Here is a 21,338-nt window from a genome sequence, read left to right as displayed (position 1 = left end):
GTAAAGCTGAAATGTCCGGAAGTTTGAGGTGAATATTATTTGAAATATTTTAAACTTATGTCTTCTTCAGATATATTTCTATTCTATTTTCGTAATTTTACGTCTTGACTGTTTCTATTGCTTTACGTTCGTCGTTTGCGTGTGTTAAACTTCATGTATAATGATGACATTGAAACCCCCATACGGTAGTGTTAAATTGCACTAAGCGGTAACAAAATAATAATAAAGTTTGATCGCTTAAAAGAGTTATTGTTATACAATTTTTAAATCAGAGATATTAAAGTTTTTTATTTAATTACGGTCAGTTTTTTGTTGTGAATTTTACGGAAAGCTACACCACGGATATCTGTGACACCTACCTCTACTTTAACAGTGGTAAGACAGTTAGTCATCAACACACACTGCCAGTTATGTAATAACATACCCATGGATGAAAGGGCAAGTATGTTTGGCGAGATATGATGTCTAGCCCCCCGACCCTCATATCGTGAGTCAAGTGCCCTAACCACCTCGCAATGCCGGGACTATTTAAGTAGGTGTTTCCTTGTAGCTATTTACTCTGTCTAATGAGAGGACTCAAACCGCTAATCCTACTGTTGTGAATCCTGAAACTTACCGCTGTCTTACCAGAAAACTGACTACATCCCTCTCCCACGAATCTTATAATAAATATAATTAGGAGAAATCTGAGAAAATATGTGCTGTCTCACGTCAATGTTTGTCACTATTATTAAACCTATTGTTTTTATCGTTTTTTCAGCGTTTGGCGTCTAAAACTGTAACATTAATTGTAACATTTGAAATGGAATTTTGAACATAATTTTTCTACGGAGAACTTGTTCAGATGACGAGTCAGACATTCAAAGAAAGATCTTGTATGGAATAGAATTTGGTAGATGGAAAACAAATAAGTGTTGAAAGTGTTATTTTTACACTCCTAAAATTTAATAACCGTAATAAAGTAATTCAGAGTAATGTAAAGAGAATATCTGACTTCTACTATTATCAGGTTTCAGAATAGTATAGAATGAGGAAGAAATTAATTACTTTGTATTTACGTTAAGAAGTAAGTTCTCAGAAACATGGACTTGTAACTGTTACACATCAAAGTTTAAAGTGTTAATTGTCATCGTTGTTTTAAAACCAAATCTTCTAAGTTAACTCTCTGAAAGTAGAAGTAACTCGGAGTTATTGTGTGGCATTTAAGCGTGTAGCTTTGATAAAAGTATTCAATGACTTTTCACACGAATGGCATCAGTTTAAAAAGACAAACGCTGTTTTCCGCTTCGCCTCTAGAAAAACTGTGAAAGAGGAATAAATTAATCGACTGTGATTAGACTAAACTCAATCGAGATGATGACCCATATACTGGGTAATCTAGTCAGGATAATGTAATATTTCAGAATTTTGCAAATCGATTTATCTAGTTACATTATATAACGGCCTATACACATGATGAGCACAGCACAGTTAGTCCCGTTGTAACTAACCTGAAAATAAATAATTAAAAGATGTGTCACTTGCAAATCAGGTGTATTTTTCAGTTTTCCGGTAGCACAGCAGTGTTAAAATACCAGAAATCCGGTTTCAATACCTGTGATGGGTATAGCACAGATAGCCCCATTGTATAGCTTTGTGCTTAACTTCAATTAAATACATTTTTTTCATGTGAAACTAAAAATGTTTTTCTGTATTTGTATAGATTATAAATAATGATAACTTATCAATAACATTAAATAGATTTACTCTGTTTTTAGTAAGTATGTTACCATATATTAAACCATGTATTTACGTTGAAATTATGCTACTTTGGATGGCCTAATGAGGTCTGACCTTTCTTAAAAATTTGGAGGTCTTTTATTTCTGGAGTTCCTAAGTTTAAACTAGTCTCATCTTCATAAAGTTTGACAAACAGAAATTTAAAATCTATAATAGCAGGTAAAGCGGATTTTCTTATTTCATTGCACCTATTAAAGCATGGGTAAGATTAAATATAACTGATCATTTTGTAAACGACTTGTTGTAAAGGGTCACGAACCATGAGCCTTGGGTACACAGCACATTTCTTTCTCACACAGAAATTAGCTCTACTAATAAGTCAGGCTGATTTATACAACGGCCCATTCCCGAAAGACAGTTTTCTTCGAAGTTACAGATCTAACACTTTAAAACCTCGTCATCAGATATCACAAATTCCGACATGCGAATTTCACATAATAGACATTTTGAAAGAATATTTGGCAACAATCAGTAGGAGCAGTACACTACTTAACATGAGCTGTAAACATTATAAAATGTACGCTAGACGGTTTATGAGAATGAAGTACGAAGATGGTCGTGACTTGTAAACAGAACAAAGATGGTTGAGAAGTTAGACAAAACTTACAAACCAACACAGAAGCAGTTGGAAGTATTACAGTCTCTTCGTGTTAAGCCTAATTCTCTCTCTCAATTTTTACAGTTTTGTAAAAAAATCCAGAAAATTACTTAAATGACTGTAAATAGATTGATTAACAGGAATCAATTTACTTTTCAAGAATGGCATACTGTTTTGAAATAACGGAAAAAAAGATAAACATTCAAGTTTTATTTGTTCATATGGTTAACATTTCAAAAGTAAAACGCGTTGCTTAACAGGTTTATAACGTTATATAACGTACACAGTGTTTTCGGCTAAAACAAGTGTCTTTTCGTATAAATAAATAAAACTTTCTAAAATCACTTTAAGTTCGTAAACCTGCTTGTCCTGCAAGCTTGTGACAAAAGATATTTATCCATTACTCCAACAACGTAACTGGTACATATTTTGATGGAATATATCTAGAACAACTATGACACTGTACAAATAATCCCACCTACCTTAATACAATGAACTGTTTTATTGAGAGTTTTTTGTTCACATGTCACGTTCCGCTTTCTGGAGGCACAACAAGATGGTGAACGTTGAAGAACTTGATATAACCTGACGTGACAAAATTGTTAGTCTCAGAATAAAACGTTATTACGGTTCTTTATATCAGAATACAATATGTTAGGCCAGTTATTATGTGGACAATTGCATACGTTAAATAATGCAGATTTGAAGTAAAGTTACAAACTCGGTACAACAAAGAAATTCAAAACTAAAAAAGGTCACTGTTCAGTTTAACCTGTACTTTACGTTAAGCAGGAGAAAAAAAAAACAATTCTCGTTACTAACGATACAAGCCCAAAGTTTCAGATAAGCTTTACTCTCCCGAAAGTGACTTCTTGGCACAAATTTTTCAACTTCTAGTCTAGCAACCTCTTATGTATAATAGTTTATCCCACACAAGTCTGCGATTTATTTTGTTACGTATGTTAACACATTACGATTTAAAATAGCCAGAAATTTGAATTTAAAAGTTAATTGGACGTCGATATACGTCAGATTTATGACATTTACCAACAAGATAAATAGACACAAATTTCTTTCTTAACAGAAATGTGTTTTAATATACAAACAATAATACAATTTACAATAACGGTTATTACTGTTAATAATTTATGTATAAAAGTATACAAACTTGCAAACAATTCTGAGTTTTCTGTCTGATCTGGAACTGAATATTTTATCGACGTTTCACGGAGAGCGAATTAATTCTATTTTAATACACAGATAGACTCTTCTTGACAACTTGCTAGTTAACTGATTCACTGAGCACATGTAAGATTTTACCAACGAGAATATATTATATCCCCATAGAAATAGTAACGTCCTTAGTTAATTCAATGAAATTAAACTCCGTAAAAATTGTTTTGGTTTTAATAACATATTTTCTATAATTCAGCCACGTAAGTTTCAAAAATAATATTCTTTTTTTTTTCTATCACACAATAATTTTTTTACAAATCAGATAGGAAAGAAAATACACTTACTTTGATCTAATTATTATTTTATTTATCCAAATGAATATTTTTATTGTTATGTTTGTAATAAAAATACGAACAAACTGAAGAACATGGAACATTGATGTCAAACGAATTTGCATCCACATCCAGAGTCTGTCACCATTTCAATCATAACAAAATAGGACCCGATTTCAATTAAAATGATTCAATTATGACATACGACGTTTTGTAGTAAATATGGATATCATTTTTGGTGTTGTTCGTTTATGTGGAATTAAACACAAAGCAACACCCTGGGCTATCTGTGTTCTGCCCCATATGGATACCGAAACCTTATTTCTTCCAGTGTGAGTCCGCAGACATTCCGCTGTGCCACTGGGATGCATCATTTTTTGGTTTTGGATTCAATGTTCAGAAATTGCCGAAGCACATGTAAAACTTTTCATACAATAAAACCATTGCAAGCCTGTGTAATCTAACAAAAATGTCTTAAAATGGTACGAAAATATTTGTCATCCAATACATCAAAATACGAAAATGATACACACATATATATACATATGTGTATGTTTAAAGTTGAAAAACCTAACTGTAAGCTTTTATAGTCAAAGTAAACCAATTCATTACCAACTTATTATTGTTGGTAACATATTCACCCTCAAACAGGTGAAAAAGAAACAACACCATAAAGCGTTTAAAATGCTTCAACTATGAAAGAATTTCTGCAGGATGTAGATGATTTACAAAATGTATTAGGGACGCTGAAACAGTTAACATAAGTCTGAAAGTCAGTTTGTTTATTCTATATTTTAAACAAAATTCGTTATTAAAATATAGTTCTAATGAAACCGAAGTTATCAATACCCCCTGGTAGTTAGTTTTCTTATAAACTTTCTTTCTTTTTTAAAAAGTCTACGTACAGGGTGAAACAGGGACTACCAGCCTGTAGTAGATAAGTATTATATGACTGTAACACGTATATTCTTAATGCTTTATATATTATACAATTGGTGTTTTCAGGAAGCCATTCCTTATATTATGTATGACGTGAAGAAGTACGAAAACTCAATATACATCGTGTCAAATGTTATTATACATATTCGTAGAAAAGTTACATTAAAAGTTTTGAAGTTTTATTTAAAGGCAAAGTTTTATACACGCTTAGTAGGGATTGCGTATTAGGCTAAGACATATATTTGCCAATTTCTCTGCTTTATATATAGATAATTTGGTTATGCAGAAGCAATATATGCTTATAATATTCTTAAACAAATCTCTACGATAAAATCCATCTGCAACTTAACAATTCATGTCTCGAACTAATGCGATCAAATAGTCAATAACTACAGTAACTCATCATGAACCGTGTCAGTTAGCTACTAGCTGTATTTATTATCATTACAATGTATAAAGTTATCTACCACTTCAAGTAATCCTTTGCCCACAGTTGAGTATAGAAACCCAGCAATCAAGATAAATAAACAAAAATTAGGAATTTAAAAGTCTACAAGAAGGGATCGTAAGAGAAGTAAGAAAACACGGCGAGAGATAATGTAGCCATTATTTGCTGAAACAACAGGCCCATATTTTGCCTCCATGCTGTTATCTAGAATTACATTTGGTGTAAACTTGTTTGAAAATAATATATGTTTAAATGAGTTTTATGTCGCATAGTGAATTTTAGAGTAAAAAACTATCTCACTGAAAACAAATCTTAATTTGGTGAGAACATAATTGCTCTGCCACGAATTGTGTGATTTTAATAACTAAGTAACTTTTACATTTTTGAATGCTCCTGTCTGTAAAAATTATTAGTTCTGTTAGCTATGGTGCCACAAACAACTATTCTAAAATTTAAAATACACTGGGTCTATGAACTTGTCATCACGCTGTTAAATTTTAAAGATGAATAAAACACACAAGATGGCATAAGTTGCTAGAGATCAACTTGCTACATGTTAAGTTTCATAATATAATTAGGATATATAAAGTTCAGCTGTACAGTATTAAACCAACTACTGCAACAAAATTGAACACTGAAATATTTCTCATTAGTAAAGTGATAATTGGATCTTCAAATCTCCATTCTCGACATCAAAATTGTTGTTAGCTCACAAATGGATTCATTACCTAATGAATAAGACAGGAATAAGCTAAGGTTTTTCAAAACACAATTTTTTGTTCAGTTTTCGTTAATTTATGAAACATTTATTTTTTGTGGGTGAAACAGTTAAAAACATTTATTACTGTATGAGAGAAAAGATTAGTTTACTGGAATAGTATAGATATGAACACCATAATTTTTATATCGGACACATAATATTTCAACAAACTGTTTTTATATAATTTCTCACCAATCTCATTCGGGATTGTCAGATTTCTTGTAGCTCTTCTTCTGTTGCTGATAACATTTCTTCTTCACTAGGTCCTTTCTGCAAAGGTAAGCTCAAAATAACAAATATCGGAGCCAGAAAGATAAAAGACGAATCTTGAACTGGCGAAAGTCTACATAAAAACACAAAGTAAGTTTTCTCGATTAAGTTTAAAATTAGCTCTGTGGATAATTGCGCTATAGACTCTTCCAGTCGTAGGGTCGTTATAATGTGTCGTTCATCCTACTATTATTTGTTGGTAAAAGAGTAGTCCAAATGTTGGCGGTGAGTGGTGGTGACTTGCTGTCTTTCCTCTGGTCTTATACTGCTAAATTAAAAACGGCTACACAGAAAGTCCTCGTGTTTCTTTCCGCGAAATGCAATCCAAACCAAATTGCGCTATAGCATGTGTTTGTTTGTTTTCTTTTAGTAAAGCCACATCATGTTATCAGCTGTATTCACCGAAGAAAATCGATCTCCTTATTTTAACGTTGTTAATCCGTAAACTTACCGCTGTCCCTGTGGGCTAATGCGTTATAGCGTCCAAGCAACAATAAGCAAAATAAAACTAAAAGTGCTCGGGTTATAGGGTTTTTTACACACGTGTCTCAAGAGTTCTTGAAGCTACTTGTTTTACAAACATCATGATAAAATTATTTTCAAAATATATATTCATATAAAAAATTTGAAACAGGTTCAAGGTTCCACATAAAACTTATTTGTAGTAACCTTCCACACAACAAGTTCACTATTTGTCCGACAACTTCTTTCATATACAAAAGTTGAGGACATATTATAAATGTGACGTTGGAGCCTCACCTCTGTCGTTATCATCCATGTCGCTACCTCTGGCCTGGCTTTATTTGACGATTCTGCACTTTGACAAAAGTCCTTTAATGTAGTGTTCGTTGTAAAAGGATTTCTTGCAAGGATAACATATCCAAAGCACACAGGTTTCATTGTCAAGCTGCATATAATAGTTAATAGGGTAGGTCACATAACCTGCTTGTGTAAACATAGCATGCGTTCCTTTTCAAAACTTCCCCCGCTAGTACAGCGGTATGTCTCCGGATTTACAATGCAAAAATCAGGGGTTCGATTACCCTCGGTGGGAGGAGCAAATAGCACGATGTGGCTTTGCTATAAGAAAAAACAAACAAACACTCCTTTTCACAACTTTTCTACACGAAGAAGCTTTATTTTCGGGATTGTCATCTGTTACAAGATGCTGCATCTTTCTTACAACAGCAAGGGTACGACTCGTTTCAGATCTTTCTGAAGATGTCCTTCGAGCCCCAAGTTTATTTATATTCTCTAGTTTATTAATACCATGTACAGAAAGGACAGTATCCATTGAAACTTGCTTTCCTTTTCACTATAATTAGTTATTTTACACCTTCATTACCAAAAACAACACCAGCCACAAGCTTTTCATTCAGACCTCAAAATGGTCTCCAGTAGCACAGTGGTATGTCTGCAAAGTTAAACGCTTGAATCCAGGATTCGATAGCCGTTGTGGGAAAAAAAAAAAGAGAGAATCCTCATGCATTTTTGTGCAAAATTCAAATGAGACAAACCAAAAGCATATTACTTTTGTAACAATATCATATGAATTGAACTAATATTTCATTTAAATATTGAATTTGTATCACTATTTACGTAAGAAGTCATCATTCGACCACGAACATAGGTTAAAGAAAAACTTTCCCACATTGTTTGGAACATTACACCTATTTATGAAATATATGGATGTGTTGAATATTGCGTATAAAATTCTGTGATTTATGAAAAGTAAGACAAACCCATGAAATTAACGAAACTATTGAAATAGAGTAATTTATAATAGTGTATGACGAGTGAAAGTGTAAAATAACGAGTTCAATTTGTTCCTTGTGGTTAAAGTAATCTAAGGATATCACAGTTTTATGACATTTGAAGTGCTCCCCATTTCTAAGTCAATTAAATTTAGATGAACAGTATAGAATCTTATCTTGCATCAAATGTTAACTAGCTTAGGGTCCCTCAACTTGAGAAAAAAAAGTATTGTTGATGTCATGTCGTCTCGAGACGAGTCAGAGTCTTTGATTCAGAGCTATGATGTGACCAAGTAAGGATATGCCATAGACTTTCCAAACATCGTAAGTCCTTATCGTGATAAAGATTTAGGTTTATGGTGTGTATGTAGATTTTATTAAACAAAACTAAACTATTTTTGTACAAGCATTCGAAGAATATGAGACACTAACGCTATAACGTAACTTATTTATTCTTCGTTACTGCTCAGTAAACAAAATAACTAAAGTAACGTAATTTCCAAGTTGCAGAATTGTTAATATCATAAAGAGAAGAAGCAAAGATCCCTTCTATCACGTCGGCCGAGGAGAATACATGTATCATACCACAACTGCATAGCGTTGTATAAAAACATACTTTGAAACAAACGATATGTGTACCTTGCCCGTCAGAGTTAAGTGTACATAAGTGTAATTGTGGTTTAAATTCATATTTCATTAATTTCTGAAGTCGGATTTCAATTTAATTTAAAAATTTTTAATACACTTGTATGATACGTGAAGGGAATGATGATACAGTGGTTGAATGTTTCATGCAACTTCCTGATATGTTAAGTTCTATGAAGAAGTGTTAGAACAAAACTAAAAATTAGATTTCAGGTTCCTTTCAAAGACAAATTGAAGGTAAATCACAGAATCTTATTAATTTTTATATTTAGAACAACAGATAATAAGTGGAAGTGCTTGAGTTTAAGAAACAGTTAATATTTTGGGGGTCCCCTTTTTGCTTTCCTAACTGCAGACATTGAACTAAATGTTACTGTTACATTCCTATAAACTTAATTTGGAAGTAATTTTTGATTTGTCAAGTTTTGATACATGAAATTCAAATCTGCTCTGTGGGGGCCATTGCATCATTTAAATGACTCCAGTAGCTTCTTTCTTTGCTAAGAAATTTCTGAATAGCTACATGGGAGTTATCTACACTCGCCGTTCCTAACTTAGTGGTATATTTGTAAAAGAACACCAACTAGTCATCACCACCCACCGCCAACTGTTGGGCTACTTTTTTACCAACGAATAGTGGGATTGACCGTCATATTATAACGCCCTCACAGCTGGGAGAGCGAGCATGTTTGGCGCGACGCAGGCGCGAACCCGCGACCCTGGGATTACAAGTCGCACGCCTTACGCGCTTGGCCATGCCAGGCCTAAGTAAGAAGTATCATTTGCACTACTATATAATAGTGTGTTGTCTGTAAATCAGTAAGTACACTCTAAAATGACACCAACTAAACGACACTTAAATTTGCAGTGTGCAACTGTCGTGAGGACAATAAATATGCACATGCCATTAATCACGAGAATAATTATCACAAAATGTAAGTTACCATACAGCGTGTCATATGAACTTCAAAAACAAGAAATAAAAATAATTTTCTCTTGAAACAGACCAATTCAGTTGACCCTGCAAAAGTATATCTAATTTAAAAAAATATGCCTTAAACTTTTGTTGAAGGCTTTATGGTATTAAAACAAAGAAAAAGCAAATAACCAATCAACAAACAAATGCTCTAGAGTAACATATAGTAGAGAACATGTAGTATACTTAAAATGTTCTCAGCTGTATTAAAAGACTGTTAAGTTAGTAATATCGACACTATGCTAACAAAAAGTATCTGGATTCGCAAAGTTAACTGATACGTGTTGTTTTTAATATATCTAGAAAATATTCGTAGATATAATAATTTTCACTTTTCTAATAATTTACATTCGCTGGTCTTTAAATGAGACATCCATAGTCGTATTTTGTTTGTTCGAAAATATAACTTACTCGAACGAAATGAGACAATACAGATGAGGTAGTTAACGTATTTTTTATGAACTAATCATGTTTACTGCCACAAAACTTTTAACTCGAACTCTGTGTCCAATTATTTAATATCACAATTAATTTGTAGAAACTCTTCAGAAAGCTACGTGAGATAGCAACGCAGTCCGTAGGAAAATAAATTAACAATATTAGAGGGAATAAAAATTCATATATAAACTGCATGTATGAGATATCTACTTAATGTTATGACATCAAACCTTATGTTAGACAAAGAAGAAAACAACAAAAACGTTTGATCTCAACAAATAAATTTCTCGCAACGTAGAAGTTGTACTTAGAAATTTATTTTTCTTTCAAAAGATGACAAACCTCATGTTTGATATTGCGTGACTGAAATATAAAGACGCAATTAACTTATTAACATTTATTTTTACTTTATATGTGATGTATGATCTCGACGTCTATTCAATAGAGTTGCAATTTGTTGTTTTTTTGCGAAATACTTTTGAGAAAAGCATTTTCAGTGAAGTTCTAAAAAGTTGTTTCTAAAAGCATTTACTAACTATCGCCCAGCAATTTTCAACAAAATATCTGTGGTATAAATATCTCTTGACGGTTGGTATGGGTATTAACTTTTATACTAATAAAGCAGATAACAACGTTTCAACCTTCATAGGTCATCTTCAGGTTAACTGTCTTTGGTAATGCATAAAGGTAATTCAGAATACAGTTTATTCAGATATAAATAACGTTATGGATCAAATATATCAATGGCGTTTGAAATTAATAAATCCATTCGTTATCATAGTGTATTTATAAAACACTTTGATTTCTTTCTTTACATGTTAAAGGCTCTGGGGCAAATGAAGAATCTTGACTATTGTTTTCAGTTATTTTTTGGAGAATGTGCTGTCATTACTTGTAACAATTGCTCGAGTGCTTAGTTTTATTGTATTTTAATTGGCAAGTAAAGTAGTATTGGAAAATGATATTTTCTCTAAAATTGTTCCTTAAAAATAATTTCTACATACACGCATAAAACATTTACAATTGCGTAGTTTTCATTGTGTTTTAATTTCCCAATAAAATAGTTTTACGACGAAGATATTTAGTTAGTCCAATATAACAGTCTTCTATCACTATTTCTAAATATTTCAATTTTGTTTTACTACATTTTAAACGTTTTAGAACGGAACATACTTAAAACAGAATCTTAAATACTTTGTTAAACCTACCTCTCTTGCTTGCTTGTGAATAGAAAAAAAAACAACAAAAATACATCATTGAAGTGTTTTGAGATGAATAAATGTTTGATAAAAAGAACATTTTCTGTATTATCTAATTTCCGGAAAGTATATAACCCTAATGTATGTTGAAATATATCTGAAATTCATCAGTTTTTTTTAAATCATAGTCATTTGTTTAAAAGAGTCCTTTCACCTAAATGTGATATTTTAGTATTGTGACAATAGTGTTGGCCATTTACTTTTAAACGGTAAAATAAAATTACATGATTTATTTCAGAAGAATTATTGCACTATAAAACGTATGAATTATTAGAAAATCTTGCAGGCATAGTTGTGAGTTCAGTTTGGTTATGATGTTTTATGACTAACACTTTGATATTTATGTTTGTAAATAATATACTTATTAATATAGAAACAATAAGTTTTGAAACATTTTATAATTTTTGTTAATAAGGTCAAGTTTGTAGATGCCTGAATGTCTTAAACACGAAATATTATTGAACGACATAATCCTTAATTGAACTAAAAATATTTTATTTTTGCAAAAGTTTAATTTATTGAATGAATTATATTTAAATTTGTTTATTTCACTATTTTTCATCTATTTAGTTCTTACATCAGAGTTTTATTATTGCTGCCTGATATCACTAAAAGAAAGCACTCTAGATGTTGGTACTAAATACCCATATATTAACGGCCGTAGTCATGTAGTTATTCACATGAACCACTTCAACCTTCTTTATTGCTTTAAATGATCTCCAATTTTCACTTTAAATGACATTAAAAATAAGTGCAAATGGTTTCAAATGTTTTTTCTATTGAAACTAACGTAAGATAATGAACTACACTGTCACTCCCATGATGGCAGCGACAAATGCTGACAAAGGTTTTAACATTTCTTTAAAATCAAAATCCCTTAATGATCAAATTAGTTATATTCAATCGCGTAGATCAGTTTATATTTAAACTTAGTAATATGAGCAAAGTACACTACATTCAAAACAATATTATAAAGCAAAAATTATCTAAGTAAAATGATTAGATTTATAGTTCCGATTTTCAAGTATTAAACCCAAAATTTATAATGAGTTGTTAGAGTTTAAAAGATAGCTGTATATCGTGATTATAATAAAAAACGATCAAAATGTCATGAAAGAGTAACAGATATAAAGTTTGTCTTGGAAGCAGAAAATCATTCATTAGGTTTTGTTACACGTGGTGTGAAACTGGTGACAGAGTTAAACCTCCCAAACTAATACACACTTATGGTGACATTTTTCCAAATGTTGTAAATGAAGAGACGATCACGGCATGTTTTTACTTTCAACAGTTTTTGTTGTAACAGTTATAAATTATAAAAGGATGATATCGTTTTCATGTACTTTCGACAATCAGTCGATTTTACGATTACAATTGATTTGAGGTATAATTTTTTTAAACAATGATCTTACACTACCAAATAAACTATTCTGATCGTATGTTGGACTGATAGGAATGTACTTCAAAATTTTATATCTTTTAATTAGGTTCATGCCGAATGGGAGGTCATAGGTTGGAGGTGACAACAATGTCAATTGATCACCTTCAGATCCATTATGTTCAAGGCCTTGCTTTCTCCATTTGATAAGTCCTCTTTCTTCGTCTGTTCCTGAAATTCATACATTTTTATTATATATTTTTAGCTTTGAGAGTAACTTCAATGTCTTTTTCTCTTACTGATGTATTTGGAAAGATGTTTATTGATTTATATCTGATATCACATTTATTTTTAAAAGACATAATATTTTCTCCTGTTTCTCATCTGTAGGTTGTAAATATTAAACACACGACAGACAGGTCGTTCTTTTGATTTGACACTTGGTAACAAAAAAGAACGAAACAGACTTTTTCGATTCTATATCTGTGGTCAGTACAAATACGACATAATACACGAAAAACAGAAATATGGATAAAAATTAGTGTCTTATATGAAAGAAGTTATTTTAACTTTTCATTTTTTTTATTATTATGTACAAAGCTGCTATACAATGAACTATCTACACTGTGTCTACCAAACATATTGAAACCTGATTTTTAGCTCTATTAACAATCAGACTTAGTGTTGAGTCTTTGGGCCTTTTAAGTTCTATTTTACTGTAACATAAAATAAATATCATGTGAAACAACGCTGAAGAAAATTCGTAAAGATTTTATAAATACTTTTGTTGATGTTTCAAAGGATATATTTTCAATGAAAAAAATAAGAATCAAAATTACTGTTAGCAAAGAACTACTAATACAGAACAATATATTAAACAATATGAAACAACGAGTAAAACACACAGTATTCCATTGTACGAACTTTCATAAGGAAAGTTTCTAAATTGTCTAATGTCAAATTAAAGAAGGAATCAGTTATAACTTATTGTTTTATTTCAGTGATCGTCTTGTGATGTTCATATCTGTATTCCACCGGTAAAATTTTCATTCTTATTCTGGACCATAAATACAAATTACAGAAGAACCTTCAATCAGTACTGATGTGTATTCCTATCATTATCTTTTTGTTCATGTGTTAAAATCCCCACATTTGGTTGATGTCTTTACAAGTTGGAGTATGATCGACGTTTTACGCCGTGTTAACATCAATTTATATAAAGCCCTCCAAGAGGCTTATAGAAATCTAAGTTGCTAAAACTCCTGATTTGATACTCATAACAACTACTGCATAGAAGGCCCATTGTGTACCTTAGTGATTAATATCAGCAACATAAACAATTTTTTAGACAATGGTAATATGTTTATATATACTTAATCATAGTGGATTCTTAATTGATTAGTTTTATGTTTAGGCTTTCTAGATTGCAGAAATTTTTATCGTTTCCAAGACGTTTCGTTTGTGCAGCTATTGTAGTCGTTCTTATTATAATATTAAAGGGCATTAATCTCCCCCTAGGACTTTGAAATAGTTTGTTTGGAACTTTCTGATATTGATACCCCGTTTCTAGCAAGCAGCTAAAAAGTAACTGAATATTTTAAGGCTGAATATAATATAAACCCCTAACATAATATTTTAACGGAGTTACATATCTCATTGCCATTTGTTTGGTTTATTCTCGTACTCTCGACAGAATGATTTCTTACCTGGTATGGAATTGTCTATCAGAAACGCAATGAGTCCGCAGCCACACTCTTGGGGGCTTTCAAATATTAACCTTTAAAATATTTTGAGAATTTCATTTTTATTTTCAGAGCAAGCTAACTAAGGTATATATAATTATCACATTGTCTATCGTTATACTAAATATTATACCATTACATCATAACTTGATTTAAGTTAATACACAGCCCGGAGACAGTATTCTGAAGTTAGTAGGCTAAAATGGAGGGAGTGTGTTTTTCTTATAGCAAAGCTGCTTCGAGCTATCTACTGAGTCCACTCAGGGGAATCGAACCCATGATTTTAACGTTGTAAGTTCGTAAGCCTACCGCTGTATTAGATGGAGAACCGGTTAAAATGGAAATAGGTTAATCAATTGTCAGGAAAGTTATGTTACAAATGGAAGCTTTTTTTTTGTTTTGAAAGTTACGCAGAATAAAATTGTAATGTTTTATACAGATACTGTAGGCTACAAAATAACTAAATTTTCGAGTCTTAATATAACATAAACCGCTAACATAATATTTTAACGGAGTAACATATCACATTGCCATATGTTTGGTTTATTCATGAACTCTCGACGAAATGATCCCTTACCTGGTATGGAATTGTCTAACACAAACGCAATGAGTCCACCAACAAATACACTGGTGTTCAAAAGAACTGTAATGAGTTGGTTTGCTACGTCATTCCCTAAACGAAACAAAATAAATAATTTAAAAATAAGTTACATTAAGGTTTACCAATCTGTTGTAAGTTAAAGAATATTTTATAAACTGGTGATCTGGTTCTCTGATAATTAGATAACTCTCAACCATCTTTTGATGTTATAAGAATCTTCCATTTAATGTGAAACAAACCACTATCATATATTTTTAAATACTCTATGTTTTGTAACTTTTGCAATATTCAACAATCTATATTATCTAACAGATGATTTTAGACACTGTTTTATAACGTTCAACAAATTTCCTTCCCCAAACTTCAATTACCTTAATAAATGTACGTACCTACATCAATAGTACCTGGATGACCACTAAACCACTTTGGAATGGTAATCCCCATAAATAAAGAAAATCCAAGGATAAAAATATTTCTCGATGAGTGAAGATCGATAAATTGGACATTGGATAGTCCAGCTCCCGTAATCAATGCAAACATAACACATATGATTCCACCAATAATGGGCTCAGGAATTATGTTTAAAAGGCTCCAAACTTCCCCAGAACTGCAAAAATCATCATGGTGACAGCACCATACTGAATAACCCGTCGACTAGCCACCTATCAATGTGAAAGTCAAGCAAATGAAAAAGTGTTCTGAGTTTTACGATTCTAAAATATCTCCCGTTACTACATATACACGTGTTTAAATTTCCAAAATATCAGCAGTTATGTTATACATACATATATCACAATAATACAACAAGTTTAAGCAATTAACAGTAATAAACAAAATTGAAATGCAAATCTACTCTGGAAGGGCAGCACATGGGTATACTTTTGTTATTCCGATTGCTCCAATGTTTTGACTGTAAGAAGTCATTCCACATGCAGATCCGCAAATTCCAGAGATGGTACATGAAATTCCTTCTGCAAATATTCCACGATTTATAGCGCCAGTTGGAGGAAAAGGTTCACAAGCTAGTCGCGCGCATGCGTAGTAATCTCCTACTGATTTCAATACCGATGCTAATATACCTGCAAACATTCCCAAAACAGAACTGATGGTGACTGTTGGTAAACCCCACTGTCCTGAAAGACCAAAATGAAAATATAAATTACCTACCCTTTTTTGAAATGTAACATTCTTAAAATACGTATCGACTGCTTTAATAAAACACATACACAGTAGAACATAAAACTGATACATCTTCCACATTATTACTTTTTATTAGTATAATATTGATTTCAACGTAATATATGTTTAGAAGTGATTTAAACAAATTAGTTTCATTATAACTGAACCAATAACACGATTGTATATTAAAACAATTGAGCAACGGATAACTTTGTAAATTCCCCACGTAAATAAAAAAAAATCTAAATTTCAATGGTTATATTTATAACTACTTACCAGGATAAGGAAATCTAAACCAAGGACTGGAATACATCGTCTGTACACGAAGATCAGTTCTGGCTGAGTTAGTTGGTCCCAGAGCATCTGCAGCAGTTAGGATGAAGCAAATAACCCACGCAGTAACTACTGTAAGTATGACCTGCAAGTAGTCTTGGAGTTACTTCTTATTCATCATTAAGATTACATCGCTAACTATTATACATTTGTTGTATTTTTACTTTTAGTATTAATCTCTCAAATAAACTATAAAGCAATATATTAGCATTTAAATTTATTCCAGTGGATATTGGTTTAGATAAAAGACTAGGAACAATACCTTCTGAATATGTAAAAAAATGAAATACTTGACATTTAATATGTAGCTGACATGAACTCTTTTGTACGAGGTAAAAATAATATGAAAATTATAGTTTTTTATAATACAAACACGTGATACATAAAAATTAAACAAATTTAAAGTTATTTATCTTCAAATGTTGCTTTAATATTTATGTCGTACAGCAAATACAAATCTGTGTATCTTTCCCTTGTGGTACTTGTTTCATAATACGTTTGTTGTGTTTTCTACTTGTTTTATCGCACTACCTAAGAACAGTAACAGTCATCTATGTTTAGGTTCATTTTCTGAAAAGCTTTTTTGTGGGTGGGATGAAAGTTACAACAAAACATTGTTAAGTAACTTTTAGTTGTTTGGATAATGTTTCATTTTTGACAAAACTATTTATAATTGAGGCTTTTGTGTGTTTTTATATAAAACTGAAATGTGTGTGAACAGTATTTTAAGCCTTTACTTACTGGAAAAAGCTTGAAAACTGGGAGTTTTTCGATCTTCCATCCTCTTTCTCTACTGTAGCTACAACCAGGAATATTAATATTTTCGAGGTACTGAGAAAAGAGCACAAGAAGTAAAATTGTCCTGAAAACAACAACAAGATACAGTTATCTTAATGAAGTGTTGTTAGAACACTGAATACTAAACTGGAAAAACCCCCCTTACTGTAACGTATTTTATATGATTGTTTAACAGGAATAATTAATATAAGTTTGATTTTAGCAGTTAATATTGTGATTATTAACCCTTTCACAGTGTTAAGTGTAGGGTAAGTTAATGATTATCTATAATGTTAGGGAGAAATCGTCTTTCTCTGTATCCCTTCAAAATAGCAATTGCCTTGATTGTCTGTATATCGTTTTTCAGAGAGAAATTTCTATTTTTCTAGTGATTATAAAACAACAGTAATTCATACGTGAAATATGATTTGTGGTATTTTCTATGTAAGGCGTCTAAAGCATCTCATTTCAACGATCAGCATTCATACTGATATTCCACTTTCCCTGATGTTTTTCGGTTTTGAAATCAGACAGATTGAGCATTGCTTCTATATACAGTGCTGATATCATGCTCTGCTGTATCATTCACACAAAAAATATATGGTAATTTTGTTTGAAAGTTTTTTTGACCCAACAACATTCAAATAATTTTTATTATCCACAATGTTTCCAACCATGTTCTTTGTACTTCACCTTATAAAAAAGTTCGACATTTTCATTTGTTTCTCTCAACTGAATCAGAAGTAAGAACAGAAGCATATATGTTACCATTGTATAGGAGAACACCTTGTAGATTTCTTTTGGTGGAATTAATAAACAATCGCCACTCACTTAGATCATAGAGTGCAGCTCCTAACATTGGTGTCAATTCAGCAATTTGTTTCAATTAAGAAGTAAGCTTTCCTGCGAAAAGAATGGTATAATCGGTTTCTCACGAATTCTGTACCTGCAAAAGTATATCTTTAGAGAAAATAAGTTCTTAGCCGAAAGTTTGGACTCCAGAATCTATGAATATCCAAATCCCTCGTGAAATCACTGACATAACCAGATATTTCAGTTTGAACAGGGTCCCTATCATCATTTCTATTAACATCGGATACAAAATCACCTGAAACTGTATGAAAAGTCTCTGATGGAGGACGAACAGGTCCATCAACATCGCCTGTTGGCCTTAAAGCAGAATGAAGGTTCGGATGAGAAATTTCCTTTATGTTTCGAGAGTTGTAGACTTGTACGACCAATGATAAAAAATAGCAGTCATTACTGTGGTTTTTAGGCTTACACCAGACCACTGGAATTCCGAAAGGTTAAGACTTTCTCTTACTTTTAATTCATTATCTCACCTCTTCGACGCAAATGGCACAAATTTCTCTCAGGACCCATTATTTGTCGTAAAATGCCTCTTTGACGAATCCTGTGATGTTTCTTTTTAGTGTGTTTCCTACACCTTTACCACAAATATCTTTGAGTGATTTACGCAACCTCTTGTTTCCACAGAGACGAATAAGTAATATTCAAAATTAAAAATAATGTTGTTATTGTTGTTGTTTTGAACAAAGTACAAAGCTTCACAATGGGCTATCCGTGCTCTGCCCACCACGGGTATCTAAACCCGGTTTATAGCGTTGTAAGTCCGCAGACACACCGCTGAACAACTGGTATTCAGAATAAGTGAATCAATGTAAAAATTTCAAGAAACCAATCAAGAAGGGCCCAACGTGGCCAAGTGTGTTAAGGCGTTCGACTCGTAATCTGAGGGTCGCGGGTTCGAATCCTGGTCGCCCCAAATATGCTCGCCCTTTCAGCCGTGGCGGCGTTATAATGCGACGGTCAATCCCACTTTTCGTTGGTGAAAGAGTAGCCCAAGAGTTGGCGGTGGGTGGTGATGACTAGCTGCTTTCCCTCTAGTCTCACACTGCTAAATTAGGGACGGCTAGCGCAAATAGCTTTCGAGTAGCTTTGCGCGAAATTCAAAACAAAACTATCCAAGAATTTCCTATATTGCAAATTATAAAAAACAAATTAGCTTCCAAAAAAGATCGACCATTTATACTTATTACTAGAATACTCTCATGATTTATTTATTAGAAATTAATGTTATCACATTTCATATTTAATGTGTTTACTAAGTCTTAAATAGACAATAACAGATAAAATAAAATTAATATACGTAAACTATCAATAAGAAAAAAGTCCATTGTAGTACAAGACTTACATAAATGATATTCCCCAGTTCTTACTAGCTGTAGAAGCTGCTTCTTCAAAGAGTGAAAGTCCTATCAACGAGATGGTAGGGACGATAACTAATGGTGTTAACCACTGAAGTATTATTCCTATTACCCCTGAAAGTCCAATAACTATTTCAAAGATTGATGCTACAATGATAGCGCCTTGTATCTAGAAAAATATAAGAAAAACGATATTTTAAGATCTGCAAAGATATATTATAGTTCATTTCATATAAGTAATTAGTGAAGTGTCTCTCAGGTTTATTTTAGGAATTATAATGTAAAAATGTAAAAAAAAAATAATTAGACGTTCTCTCTCTCTGAAAAGGAAATCCTAATTTTATTAGAAAATAACTGCATGATCTACGTGATTAATTTTCGTGTTTTCTAATGAAGTGTTTATAACAACTTCATTTAGTAAAAAAAATATCTGAAATGCATATTTAAATCTGGGTTTAAATCCGTCACAGAGACTTAAACAGGAATTTTATTTCATTATTTAATAGACTGCTTAATTATTTCGCTGATATATAAAAAACATATAAAAAAATACAGAATGTGACGAATTTAGAGCTTTACATTTTGCTTTGTTTGTTTCGTTTGAATTTCTACCAAAGTTATGTGCACTAGCTTTCATAAATTTAATTTTGAAAGACAAGAAGGAAGGCCGATATTCATCACCACCCACTGAAAACCCTTGGGATACTCTTTTATCTACGAATAGTGGGATTCATTGCCACATTATAATAATCCAATAGCTGAAGGAACCAGCATGTTTGTTGAAATGAGAATTCAAATCTGCATCCCTCAGATTGCGAGTCACGCTCCCTAACCACGAATCCATGCCAGGCCATTACTTATTGCATTTAAAGCGAATAAAGGAAATACTGGTATACATTTACTTTTACATTTATAACTGTTTTACTGCAGTGCATGTAACATATATTTCTAAATATGTAATGCGAATAACCTGTATTGTCACTAATTTTTTAGAAGATTCTCGATCATAAGAATCAACACTGTACGACATGTAAATTTAAAATAGAAGTGATTGCCAATATTACTGCCCACCGAATTATTGATAGTATCGCCTAATGAGTAAAAAAATGAATATAATAATATATTATTTTAGTGATAAATTTTATTACGTTAACGCATAGCGTAAAAACCTGCAACTCTGATGAATTTAAAGTTTGTGATGCTGAACTACTTCTTATTACAACAATGTCTCTTTGATGGAGTTTGACGTTACATCAGGGTTTCCAATCAATTCATCGCCTGTTGGCGCTTAAATGCAGAATGACATCTGTTTGTTCAATGTTTGATTGTAAGATACATTTCATCTTTATTTGTTTCAAAGAGGAGTACGTGTATAGACTTGTACGACCAATGATAAAATAAGCACTGTCATTACTGTGGTTTTTAGCGCTTACACCAGACCACTGGAATTCCGAAGGTTAAGACTTTCTCTTACTTTTAATTCATTATCTCACCTCTTCGACGCAAATGGCACAAATGGGACCATTATTTGTCGTAAAATGCCTCTTTGACGAATCCTGTGATGTTTCTTCTTAGTGTGTTTCCTACACCTTTACCACAAATATCTTTGAGTGATTTACGCAACCTCTTGTTTCCACAGAGACGAATAAGTAATATTCAAAATTAAAAAATAATGTTGTTATTGTTTATTGTTTTGAACAAGTACAAAGCTTCACAATGGGCTATT

The 21,338-nt window shown here is 32.0% G+C and overlaps 1 protein-coding gene across 1 annotated transcript in view; it reads right to left on the bottom strand.

The window, feature by feature from the left end:
* Window positions 1-11,369: 11,369 nt before the first annotated feature.
* The window catches only part of LOC143247937 (solute carrier family 23 member 2-like), a 14,860-nt gene continuing 4,891 nt past the window's right edge, over window positions 11,370-21,338 (bottom strand). Inside the window, exons 5-13 of the mRNA XM_076496488.1 lie at window positions 20,684-20,703; window positions 19,600-19,781; window positions 17,349-17,469; window positions 16,551-16,692; window positions 15,975-16,228; window positions 15,485-15,757; window positions 15,072-15,167; window positions 14,459-14,529; window positions 11,370-12,983 (exon numbers count right to left, since the gene is read on the bottom strand). Coding sequence (XP_076352603.1) covers window positions 15,677-15,757; window positions 15,975-16,228; window positions 16,551-16,692; window positions 17,349-17,469; window positions 19,600-19,781; window positions 20,684-20,703 — 800 coding nt within the window. The 3' untranslated portion in view covers window positions 11,370-12,983; window positions 14,459-14,529; window positions 15,072-15,167; window positions 15,485-15,676. The remainder of the gene's footprint in view (window positions 12,984-14,458; window positions 14,530-15,071; window positions 15,168-15,484; window positions 15,758-15,974; window positions 16,229-16,550; window positions 16,693-17,348; window positions 17,470-19,599; window positions 19,782-20,683; window positions 20,704-21,338) is intronic.

This window comes from Tachypleus tridentatus, chromosome 3 (genome assembly GCF_004210375.1).
Source record: "Tachypleus tridentatus isolate NWPU-2018 chromosome 3, ASM421037v1, whole genome shotgun sequence".
In the NCBI taxonomy this organism is placed as follows: Eukaryota; Metazoa; Arthropoda; class Merostomata; order Xiphosura; family Limulidae; genus Tachypleus; species Tachypleus tridentatus.
Note: the sequence above shows the minus strand (reverse complement) of the source record. Positions and strands in the feature narration are given on the sequence as shown.